Consider the following 12917-nt stretch of genomic DNA (forward strand, 5'->3'; position numbering starts at 1 on the left):
TTTAGAATCGCCTTTGACTGCTACAGAGTGGCTGGCTACAGGCATGCAAAACATGTCCTTAAAACAACCCTTAACATTTGTTTTCAAAACTGTGCAACTTACCGAGTGGTTAGTGGTGTTTGTTGATGATTAAAAACAAATATAAGTATAAGTATATAAGTATATATACTCTTTTGATCCCGTGAGGGAAATATATCAGTGCAATGTATGGTTTCAATCCATGTTTTTTTGCTATAGTGGAACTATTTTTTCAGATACCTCACAACCGCGTATAACCTTATGCTCGATATTTGCGTTAGCACACTCTCAACCACTTGATGGCGACAACCACTTTGCCATACAAAGAAGCTGTACGGAACTCAGTGTATAGCGCATAGACAGTAAAACAAGGTCACAGTCGAGTTCAACTTCAAACCCAAGGCATCAGCATTGCAATGGTCACTGAGCCAATGAATATCCAGAATCCACCTTTCATAATCCATTTTAGATGTAAGGATTTTTTTTATTGTTTATTTCGCTACTCCGAGAGCCCAGTTGCTCTGCTCACACTAGCCTTCGGAGAGACGGAGAACCAAGCGAAAAGACTACAACCAAATGTAAACAGCCCCCCTTTCCGTTTTCGGTAGCGCAGTAATATCAACGAGCAATGAGTCACTAGTTTACATTCCGTAATTTGCAAACAGATATAGCCTACTCCAAATAATAGCCCGGGCTTTTATTTTCCCAAATCGCCAAACTGCACCGGCTAGTATTAGAGACAGGCGTTTATATGAGACAGGCCTTTAATTCCCTTTACACAAAACTTTTCCTCTGCAAAGATGGAAAATATCAGTGTTTATACCGGATCTGTGTTTGCATATTTAATACGTTTCAACGCTGCATTTCGGTTGTTGCTTTTACCTTACCATTACCTTACACATGCCAGTTATGTATCCACCAGCTGCCTGCCTGCAGCCTACTTCCAAAACTCCAAAGCTGCTTGCTGTCAGATTTGGTTCGAGGAACACAAGTTCAGTGTATCAACAACACTCAATAACAGTTTATGTGATGTGTTAATCAATTAAATTCCCAACAATTTCACAACAGCTAGTTCTGGGTAGGCCATTCAACTAGCCCAGCTTGCTTCTACGACGAGACTTCGGGCTCACGAGTCGGCACCCGCTTCCTTATTTGGGTTTTGGGTTGCCAGGTTTTAGCCTATGACAAAACGGTTGAAATTGAAACTAAGTGATCGTGTATGTGTAGGTTGTATTTCATTCACAATCTGGCAACCTGAATGGATCAATGATTTTAAAATGAAGTTTGATGGCCATGCAAATTACGGGAGTTTTCCGGGAGAAATAACAAAACAGGAGGGTGCTGGGAGATGACCTTGAAATACGGGAGAAACCCGGGAAAAACGGGAGTGTTGATAGGTATGATTTACAAAGAGATCGTATCACACTGAAAGCTCATATTTTGTCACTAGCAAATAGCCTATCGGTCCTTTGTCAAATACAGTTGCATTATCAGCTCTGACCAAAACCGTTAAGGAATTATTTATGCAAAAGTGGAACGTGCTTAATGTTTCATTCTCCCTTCCTTTCGGCATGAATGAAACAGCATGTAGTCTGGTAGGAAGGAGGGGGTCACCTGCACCCGAAAGGTATATTTTTTTAACTTAGTTTTTTGTAATCCTTAAGGTGTCTAGAAAAGGAATGTTGATGTTCCCCACGCAAATTGTTGTCCCATATGTGTTTTTTGTATCATCTTTTGTGTCCGTGCTTGATTTTCGGCTGTAAAAAATGAAAACTTTAAATCTACATAGAATCTGAACAATACATCCGACAGACACAATCCACCCCAATTTCTCTTCGTCTTTCCATGAGGAATTGATAGATATGAGGATTGTCATGATTAGATGATGTATGATGGTAATAAAACTCAAATAAACACCAAAAAATGTAAAAAATCAGTGACATTGGATCACTGGAACTCCTCCCCTATGGACCCTATTGATATATGTTTTCTAACTTTTGTATTTTTACAGTCTTTAAGATGTCTAATAAACCGTTATATTGGTATTATATTTATTGAAACAAAACAGAAAACCACTCATATAGTCAAATATGTGTGTATATAGGGTATAACAAATCCCCATGAGAATAAACTGAAATAGAAAAGAGTGATTCTAATCAAAGGTCAAAAGGTCAAGGGCAATGATGTCTATACATAATGACAGGTCTTCATAATCAATCTCTTGCTCCTTGTCTTCTTCACCATCTCCATCCATCTCCTCGACTGTTTCCTCCAGCAAATCAGTGAGTGAAGTGGGGAGGATAGGTCCACAAGACCACACTGATTCCAGGGTACCCTCTTCAGTCTTTTCCCAGCCTTGACCAGGAAATATTTAGCCAAGCCCTAGACATCTTAAAGACTGTAAAAATACAAAAGTTAGAAAACATATATCAATAGGGTCCATAGGGTGTCTGTAGGGTGTATTGTTCAGATTCTATGTAGATTTAAAGTTTTCATTTTTTACAGCCGAAAACACAGACACAAAAGATGATACAAAAAAACACATATGGGACAACAATTTGCGTGGGGAACATCAAAATTCCTTTTCTAAACACCTTAAGGATTACAAAAAACTAGGTTAAAAAAATATACCTTTCGGGTGCAGGTGAACCCCACCTTCCTACCCTACTAATGAGAGAGCATGAACCATATCGTTTCTCCCGTATTTTATTTGGCATATTTGACGACCGTCTACATTTCAAATCATAGCCTACTTCCAGGCACGCGGAAACATATTTTTGACCAGGGGTGCTGAATAACAAAATCATGAATGTCCGACGATTTCTCCCCCAGCATATGATTCGAATTTAGACAGCTAAATACGCAATTTCAGCGCCGTGTATGAGTAGGCCTAAGAGTGCCCTGGGCAGCCACATTCCACTGCAACTATGCAGCACTTGCCACTCCGAATCATCATTAAAAAATGCGCTTGCACACACCAGACCCATAGAAGTGCACTTGACTTTACATCATTAACCTAAGGTAAATTCCTTTTCTGATTTCTTTCTCGTTATTGCCATGGCAGTACGCATTTAGAATAAAGAATAATGTTCGCGAACCCTTTTGTTTTGTTGCCAGCATAAAAACAAGCTTAGGCTACCATCGGCCTATCCGCAAATTTTAAACACAAGGGATGAATTGAACGATGGCGAAGTCGGACATATGGGCATAGTTCATATTAAAAAAAGTTATACAATTTGGAACTCTAGCTTTTCCCCAACGCAGTCTTTTAATGCCATCTCATAACGTGCACACAGACTGCACCATGCTTAAGCCCAAATCACACCAAAGATTCGCGACACAGAGCTGCAACATTCTATTAACCAGCAACTTGATGCAACATTCTAAAACCTTGCAACTGTGACCAGACATGGTGAATGCTTTGCGATGGCTTGCAACGACGTGCAACATCTAATTCACACTGCTGCAACTCCTTTCTGCAATGGTTTCGTGTCGTTGCAAATTTTTGGTGTGAATTGGGCTTTTTTTTTTTTTTTTAAGACGATTAAATACAACCCGAAGCTAAAAAACAGACCAGGCCTCTATTGGAGCCCGGCCTTTAACCCAAACCTGTAGCCACGCTAGGCGTTTAAAAGACAGGCGTCAGTTTGGGACTCGGCTATTATTTGAAGTTTTACTGTAATAGCATAAAAGAAAAGCATGTTTGGCGAAGTCTCTGGCCAGGGTCCTGAAGTGATTTGCGGGATCGTGCAGGAGTCAACTGCGCAGGCAGGTGTTGTGCAGGATTTCCCCATACACCCCTTTATTCTTTAACTGGAAGACGGGAGGCGTAAGGGGAGGTGGTGGGTTGCGAGCGGAGTGACACCGATGCTGCAACTTTGGTAGGTAGTGTTGACGAACTGACCGAAGTGTCGGTTAAATAACCCGGTTCGTGTCACTGAGCCGGGAGAATCGAGTGCCAAACGTCAAAAACGGCTGTGCTCGAGTGTTCTCGTCGCTACTTTTCATCGTATCGCGTATTAGCGCCTCTACTGGAGTGGTAGTATAATCAGTCAAACTATGATGAGCCTGTGGCTCTGGGCCTCATAACCGTGGCTGCGAAACGAGTCAAACAGTTCGCTAGGTTCTCCGGGCCTCGTAACCGTGGCTGCCACACGAGTCAAACAGTTTGCTAGGTTCTCGGCAAGTTGTAATCAACCGATCACATAAGCTGGCTAGGTTCACACGTGACGTCTTTTTTGACAATAAAAGTAGACTGTTTAAAAAAGAGCCCTTTATCTTGTCTTGGTTCTCGGCAAGTTTGATTCATACCAGCCTTGTTAGTGCATCGTAGCCTAGATGATTTATTCATGGCAATTCACACATTATCGATTGGGAAGTAGGCCTACATCTCATATTAGCCTACAAGTCATATTTTCTTAAAGTTATAAAGTTAAATGTTAGAGAAGTGAATGTTGCTGGCTTCATAGTAGCCTCACGAAGACCGTGCCATTCTGAACGAGACCGTAATCGAGGGTGAGTCTAATGTTATCAAACGGTCTAGGTTCTCGACAAGTTAGTTATTAACCAAGCCTTATTCTAGTATCGTAGATGATTGTGTTCATGGCAATTTACACATTATTGATGGGGAAGTAGCCTACATCACATAAGCTTCAAATAGGCTACACGTTATCTGGGTAGCCTAGTTATAAAGTTAAATGTTGCTGGCTTCGTTCGCATCAGGCTACTTTATAGTTAGCCTATAAACGAGACCGTAACCGAGGTATAGGCTATGAGTCTATGTAATCAAAACGGTTGTCTAGGTTCGCGGCAAGTTATTAATCATGCCTTGTTTTTAGTGCATCATAGGTGCTTGTGTTCATGGCCATTCATATATCGATGGGGAAGTTCATCACATACAGCCTACAAATACACGTCATGTTATCTTTGTAGTTAGAAAGTTAAATGTTAGAGAGGTGAATGTTGCTGGCGTCATAGTAGGTTCACGAAGTGACTGCGCGCCAGGCTACTGAAGGAGACTGTAACCGAGGGTATGAGTCTAATCAAACGGGTGTTATCGCCTCACGTTTGAGTTATCAACCGATCGCAGAAACCTATTTATTTCTCGTGCATCTTAGGTGATTGTGTAGCCTACATAGAGGTTCATAGGCTACATTACCGATGAATATAAAATACAAATAGGCCTACACGTCATGTTATCTTGGTAGTTATGTTAACTGAGATGTTTGTTGGTAGGTAGGCTGTCACGAGGAGACTGTTCAACAGGTTAGAGACCGTAACCGTGTTAATGTATGAGTAATCAAACGGGTGTCTTGGTAAGTTGAGTTATCAACTGATCCCAAAAGCCTTAGTTTCGTGCATCTTGGAATTGTTCATTGAAATTCATATCCTAAATTACAAAGGGGGGAAATATTATATGACATAGGCTATGTTATCTTGGTAGTTAAGTCAAATGTTAGAGAAGTGAATAGAATAGAAGTGAATTGGTAGGCTCACAAGGAGACTACTGAACAAGACCGAATGTAACCATGGGCAGTGCTTGAGTCTAGTGTAGGTCAATATGAGTGTGTTTGTCAGCTAATTTCAGAGACATGGAGAGCATGACATTTGCAGCTTGAGACTACATGTCTTGGAGCGACTATGGCGGGGGAAGTAACGCGCGATATAACCCCCGTCGCGCGAACCGGTGACCGAATCCATTAACTCGGTAGGCCGACCAACGACCGTCCTGTTGAACCGACTTGCGTAAAAAAGTCGGTTGTCCCATCACTATTGGCAGATAGAGGTAGACTGCAAATAAATAACCTGTCTGATTGAAGGAGGAGGCGTGGCAAATTCCGTAATGCTTCTCCCGAACTTCCATTTGTAAATGCCATTTCACTATTTCACATTCCATAATTTGCAAACAGATATAATAGCATAAAAGAAAAGCATGTTTGGCGAAGTCTATGGCCGGGGTCATGAAGTGATTTGCGGGATCGTGCAGGAGTCAGCTGCGCAGGCACCTCCAAAAATGCGTAAAAGATGAGGGAACCTATAGGACCACGCAAACAAATTCAACGGGAGAGCGCGAGCTGAGGTGTGCTAATTTCCTCAGATCAGAGACATTTAATCTGATAAGAGTGATAGGCGCAGAGGATCACGGGCCAGTTTGAGAGTTTGATCGGACAGGCCATTATTTGCCGCGTTGGTGGCTGCACCATAAAATAATGAGTAGAGTAACGGCCTGCTACCGACTTGCGTTAGAACAGCGTTGAGCTGCGTTTGAAACCAGGAGCGAGTAACGTAACGTCCATAGTCTGAAGAGAGGGTCTATCCATGCGATGGAAAAAGTCATTCATTAATTGTATAGGGGTGCAGGAGAGAGTAGATGTTGAAAATGACAGCCCAAAACACGCGGTGGTGAAGTTTGACATCTAATGCACCCCAATTTTAGCAATATAGGCCTAAGCAATTAAAATGCTGTAGCTAACTGCGGTAGCTAACGGCAAGAGAAGTTGTGAGCAGCAACAATTATTAGAGAGGATTCAGAGGAACAGAGCAGAGCTACACGCTGGTGCAGGTGCTCCAAGGGTCAGCAATAGAAGTAACGGAGCTGAGCTACACACTGGTGAAGGTGCTCCCTTGGTCAGCTAGGGAAGGGCTTTAATATGCTGGCACTCTCTGAACACAGATGAAGGCAAAAAAACTCCCAGACATTTAAAGGAGAAAAATTCCTTTCCTTGCCCTCTTAGCAATGAGCGACAGAGCTGCAGCTCCTGTGTATCAACTGCCTTACGGCCAACGCCGGCATTCAGTTGGGGTAAAAGCGATGCTCCCTTAACCTTAAATAGCCTACATTTTGTGATCACCACATCTGTAAGAAGACGCTCATAAATGATATATATAGCCTCGGAAACATAGAGACGTCGAGCTATATCCTCACTTGAATGAGCTTGTGTGGACAAATAGGGTGAAGAGTTAAATGGCAATGATATTATTATATACTCGTTAATCTGACTCCATTTGATTAATAATTTGTATCACCAATCAATTACCAAGTAACTAGTTTATCAGCTATGGAGGAGAATGGCATGGCACACTACGATAATTGAAGATATACTATTGGTAGGCAAATGAACAATTTAATAGGCATTAAGTCTTAAAGGTAAATGTAACCCATATCACTTCAGTTGAATGTACAAGTAAACTCACATAGTCTACTGTAACAAAGTAGCAAAAGGTAACAAAGGAAACTTAACCAATTCACAGAGGTAAACTTGACAAGTTAAAGATAACAGATACACCAGATAAAACAATACAAACCCAGAGATAGAGAAAGGGGGAGAGAGAAAGAGAGAGAGAGAGAGAGAGAGAGAGAGAGAGGGAAAAGAGAGAGACCCAGAGAAGAGAAGATGGAAAAGAAGCCCCAAGATGGGAAAGAAGACAAGAAGAAGAGAAGAGAACCCCAAGATGGAAAGAAGACAAGAAGAAGAGAAGAGAACCCCAAGATGGAAAGAAGACAGAAAACAGAAGAGCCCTGGAGGACCAGAGCCTCCACTTTTATCATTCACTTGGGCCACCCTCGACTCATCAGAGCCTTTGTTGTCTGAGGTGGATGGGTGTGGCCCAGGTGGATATCATAACTTTATGCTGCAGTTTAATTCTTAATCTACAACTATGCACAGATACATTCAATTGTATCAAAACCATAATCAGACTGTTGCCCACATTACAAGTATTAATTCAAGACCAAACATGAATGTATTATTCACAACACATATTTACAGAGCAAAACTGTATGATAATGAGGTTGGCCTATCTCACCAGAAGACATCAAGTAGGCCCAGGACTGAGTTATCTCTCAGTAGAGGGGCCAGAACAAGGAGCAAATGGTCACTTTATGTATGAGCGGGTGTTGGGGATCTTTGGCCATGGCCAGCTAAAACAATACAGATCAAACACAGGTATCCACACATGTAAATTGAATGCAAAAAGGCATTTTTAGAAATGCATAAGGTTTGGGCAAAAGACGGGCCTTACAACCACATAGATTATATTTTGTTACTATTTCATGTAGACATGGTCTCAGATGAGATGCCGAAATGGGATAGGGTGGTGGCACCAATTCAGGGAAAGAGGGGTGAGGGAGAACTACGGACGTGGTCCCTGGCTGGGGAAAAACGCGGGCTCGAATGTGGTTCGCGTCGGCAGGAGATGATGGGGAAAGGGGAAAAGGTAGCGATGCGGTCGCTACGGGGGAAGGGGGAGGAGGTTGCGCAGCACCCTGGGTCAGCAAACAGAAAAGTGGGGAGGATAGATAAAGAGGCCACAGTAGCGGAAGGCAAGGTAGAGGGCTGCACGCGGGCTGCCATAACTTGCTGAGTTGAGTGAGCAGGGGGAAAAGGCTGATTAGGAATAGAGAAAGAACCGCAGTAGCAGAAGGCAAGGTAGAGGGCTGCACGCGGGCTTAGTTGAAAAACATGTTGCATGAACAGAGGGGGAGATGCCAGAGGAACGGAGCTCCGCGTTGCGGCGCTGGTGCTCGGTTGATCGGCTATAGTAGGAGAGGAAAGATCAACTGATTGTTGGAGAAGGCGAAGCAGGTCTGCTTTTCCTGCGGAACGAGGGCAATTGATCCCACGCGCATCCAACTCTGCTCTTATCAAAGATATGGTCCACCCAAGTAGACTGGCTTAATTTGGCTCCTGGATTGACCAAACGCTGCCTCTTGAAATGGAGGAGCGCCGATGCTGCAACTTTGGCAGGTAGAGGTAGACTGCGAATAAATAACCTGTCTGATTGAAGGAGGAGGAGTGGCAAATTCCGTAATGCTCCTCCCGAACTTCTGTTTGTAAACACCATTCAATGGGATTTTGCAAAATGAAAAATAAAACACGACAAAAACTGTATTTCGCTACGCTACTGTACTTGTTTTGGAACATCAATAAACATCACTAACCACCTAGGTGAGTTGCACAGTTTTGAAAACGTACGTTAAGGGTTGTTTTAAGGACATGTTTGTGCATGCCTGTAGCCAGCCACTTTGTAGCAGTCAAAGGCGATTCTAAACGAGTCAAAAAGTCGAGACAGGACCCATTGTCAACATTTCTGTGTCCACCACTCTAGTTCATCCAAAACAAACCAGAAAAGGGACTCAAAGTGCTAAATACCGGAATTATCCTTTAAAATAAGATAAATTATCTGGCAAGATTTAGGCTTGCATGGTTTGTAGAAAAATGCAGGTACTCGCCCCTGACACAAAATATTAACCAAAGTAAAAAAAAAACTCCCAACACCTGTATTCTAAGCCGGGTCTGCATAATCATGTAGGACGACCAGCATTTGGTGACCCGTGGCTTGTATAACTGCTGAATGAATAAATATGATGAGAAATATTTGTGGTAATTTGTCACCTTATTAGCACCACACCAGCAATTCAAGGATACTTTTTTCAGAGGGTGTCCGTTAATAGGTCTCTATCTTTCTTGGCTTCTACTCACTGCCTGTGTGTCAGTGTGTCTCTGTCTTTTTCTGACATGGTGTGTAGTTTGGGATTAACAGGATAAGTTTGGGCCCAGAGTTTACGAGTCAATCATTAAACGAAGCAGCCATGAGGCTAATGGAAGCACAGCACACACAGACATACACAGCACTTACACATGCACACACACACACATGCACACACACACAACACTTACACCATGTCTCTCCATCCCTGTGGAATGAAAGAGGGAGTCATGGGACAAAGCAAGAGAGAGAGTGAACAGAGAAAAAGAGAAGAGAAGAGAGAGGGTTGTCTTCTTCTCCAGCTGAGGGAATCAGGTGCCCTCTGTCACCTGGGCAACCACCATGTCTCTGCACCATGTGACGCAGTCTGCTGTGGAACCAATGTCAGTGTGATCTGAGCAAACCCACTGTTTGAGCCAGAGCTCTGCAGCACTGTCTCTCCCCTGAGCCCTGGAAACAGGTAGGAACATAGACAACTTCTCACGGACGTTACTTACTTAAGGTGGTTTACTGTAGAAATTGATTTGGGAAATCGTCTATTAACAAGTGAAGTTGCTGGTTAAAGTAAATTGTGCTTTAGTTTGAATGATTGTGGTCAGACTGCAACTCCAACAAGGAAGTCTAACAAGTTTAATTGCACTCTGACAGGTGATCAAAGTTGTGTTCTCATATATTACGTGTCAATAAGAGTCTCCCACCTGATTGGATAATGACTATGGAGGGAGAAGAGTCAGACAACATGCCATCAAAAGACCCTGAGATCGCTGAGGAGGAAATGGAACCCAGCAATGTGCCCAGTTACCGCCAGGATCTGCACAGGTGAGTTATAGCCACCCACGCTCACAATTTGGCCTTGCAACACCTAATGTCATTATCAGACAAGGCAGGTCAAGCACATCAGGTCTGCTACATCTCCAGGTGTGAAATATAATTCTGTTTATAATCGTAATAAGTACTAAGAAAAGGAAATAACAACTAGCCTATGGTGTGTCTCTGGTGATGAACGAGCAGGCTGGTGTGTGGCTCTGTGACATTGACTGATGCGTAAGGGAGAGTCTGTTTTCATTTGCTCAGCTTCCTCTGTCTGTCTCCTCCCAGGCTGTTTGGTGAGGCCACCACTCAGTATTTCCTCAGTGACTCGACCCTGGAGAGGGACACGCCCCCCTGGTACACTCAGATGATGGATCGCCTGGGAGGTACCAGACACACTTATCACACAAGTGTGTGTGTGTGTGTGTGTGTGTGTGTGTGTGACATGGGGAAGGGGGGGTCGGGGTGGTGGAGAGGTTGTATTTGAACCTTCTGTGTTTGGTTACTCCTTAACGTGTCTTTACATTTTTCCTTGCTAATACCAATAATAATAACTTATTTTCAAATTAGACACCATGATTAATGTTTGTTTGGCCCAGAAGGTACAGCACTATAGGTGTAGCATAATAATTGGTGTGGTTTTGCTCCACTGTGTAGAGATTAGAGACTACATAACATCTGCTTTTAGACAGTCTAAGTGCAGAGGCGGTATGGAATGCCTTGAGTGATCGGACCAGAGCCTTAGTGATGGAAATAGAGGCAAACTCTTACCAGGTTAGTCCACTTGCCACCACACTGAGGTATACCATAAAAACATTAAAAAACATAGGACATAGTTTGATGTTAGAGTCTAATTGATTGAGAAAAGGGTACGCACATCCAAGAACTTTTGCTAGATCAAAACTCAAACTGAAGGTAAAAATTAAGTATATCTGCACACTGTATGAAACTTTAATTCATCATAGCAATGTCTCAATCTCACAGATATTTGTCAGGCATTACAAAATCATCACAAAGCAAGACAACAATATAAAGACACAGGTACAAATGTACCAATTTTAATGGGAGCCACCAGACTCACCAACAGCTTCATACACCAGGCTGTTAGGATGCTGAACTCTCTCCCCCCTCCACCCCCAGTTACATAACATCCTGGACTTTGGACCCACAATGGCTGCCTTGCACTACTCCACTTGCACTACTCCACTTGTACACTTGCACACTTTGCAACTTGTTGTTGTTGTCCTGTTGTCCTGAAAACACAACACACTTCTGCTGCTCTTACATAACTTGCACTACTATGCCACTTGCTTACTTAGGTCAAACAGAACTACCTCAGCCATTTATTGGCCTGACTTTGCACTACTATATTGACTGTCTATGCACAATTGCACAATTTCAACCCAATTTTGCTGCTCTTATTTATTCATTGTATGTGCCTTCTTATTTACTTTTTATTGTTTACTTGAATGTTATGTTTGTCTGTGGACTTAATTGGTAAAATTATGTCTTGTCTCCACCGTGGGATAGTGAGAAACGTAATTTCGATCTCTTTGTATGTCTTGGCATGTGAAGAAATTGACAATAAAGCAGACTTTGACTTTGACTTTGACTTTGATACTCCAACCTAAGTCCTCTTACCTCCATCTGAACAGGCTAAAAAAGTCCATTTGGAAGGAAATGGGATGCGAGGCAGGAACTACCGTCGCCATCTCTCCGGAGTCAGGTTGATGTTCCGTACTGCTAAATATAAGGAAGCGTGTTCCGCCATTCTCCTCGAACGGAACCCACCACCCTTCTTCCTTGACCTTGAGGCCAGTGGACCTGCTAGGTACCTAGAGCATGAGGAGACCCGAGCTGTGGAAACTTTCAAAGATTAGATGTTGTCATGACAACAAGGAGCACATAATTGACATGCATGACTTGTTCTTTTCTGCTTTAGGTACAACTTTTTTTTTAAACTTTCAAATATTAGATGATGTGACAACAAGGAGCACATAATTGACATGCATGAGTTGTTCTCTTCTGCTTTAGGTACAACTTTTAGGCAACTTAAAAATAAACACATTAAGGCAGAATCTCTTGAGTGACATACACTAGAGCGTGAAACTTTTGCGTTCACCTAATGCTTCTTTATTTTAAGACAGTGTACTGTTTCCTTTATCTACCATCACTGGGCTGTCAGTTCACACACTAAGGGCCCTATCTTGACAATCTAATGCATGGTCACTGGCAAAAAGTTTATTTAAATTTAGTGGGATGTCCAGTCCACATTTGGGAGTGCTTACCCCAATAATGTTCGAATGACTGAATAAAAAAATCTGGTGACGGTGCATCTTCAGCTGTGCTTCATATTTGCCTCTCCGTCATTACCAACGTGCAAATGGTGAATAACTACTCATTGTGAGATGTATTTCGTAATATCTTTATTCTAATTATGTTTCCTATTGTAATTGTGTAATTTGTAATGTTTTGCATGGATGTGCGCTGGTGCACGTTCATGGATGGTAGAAGGATGGTGCGTTGTGTACCCGCCCATATCACTGTTGATAATGCGCTCTTAAAATAACATATGAACAACTCGCCATGGACTTCTGACC

At 42.5% G+C, this 12917-nt stretch overlaps 1 protein-coding gene across 1 annotated transcript; it reads left to right on the forward strand.

Moving 5' to 3' along the window:
• The first annotated feature begins 9668 nt into the window (after positions 1-9668).
• Positions 9669-12602, forward strand: si:rp71-17i16.6 (uncharacterized protein LOC100148415 homolog). Its single transcript, XM_048241973.1, has 5 exons — positions 9669-9967; positions 10156-10326; positions 10606-10703; positions 11006-11091; positions 11973-12602. Exons 2-5 carry the CDS (start codon positions 10217-10219, stop codon positions 12195-12197), a joined length of 519 nt encoding a protein of 172 aa, XP_048097930.1. The 5' UTR covers positions 9669-9967; positions 10156-10216; the 3' UTR covers positions 12198-12602.
• The last annotated feature ends 315 nt before the right edge of the window (positions 12603-12917 follow it).

Source organism: Alosa alosa, chromosome 4, assembly GCF_017589495.1.
Source record: "Alosa alosa isolate M-15738 ecotype Scorff River chromosome 4, AALO_Geno_1.1, whole genome shotgun sequence".
In the NCBI taxonomy this organism is placed as follows: Eukaryota; Metazoa; Chordata; class Actinopteri; order Clupeiformes; family Clupeidae; genus Alosa; species Alosa alosa.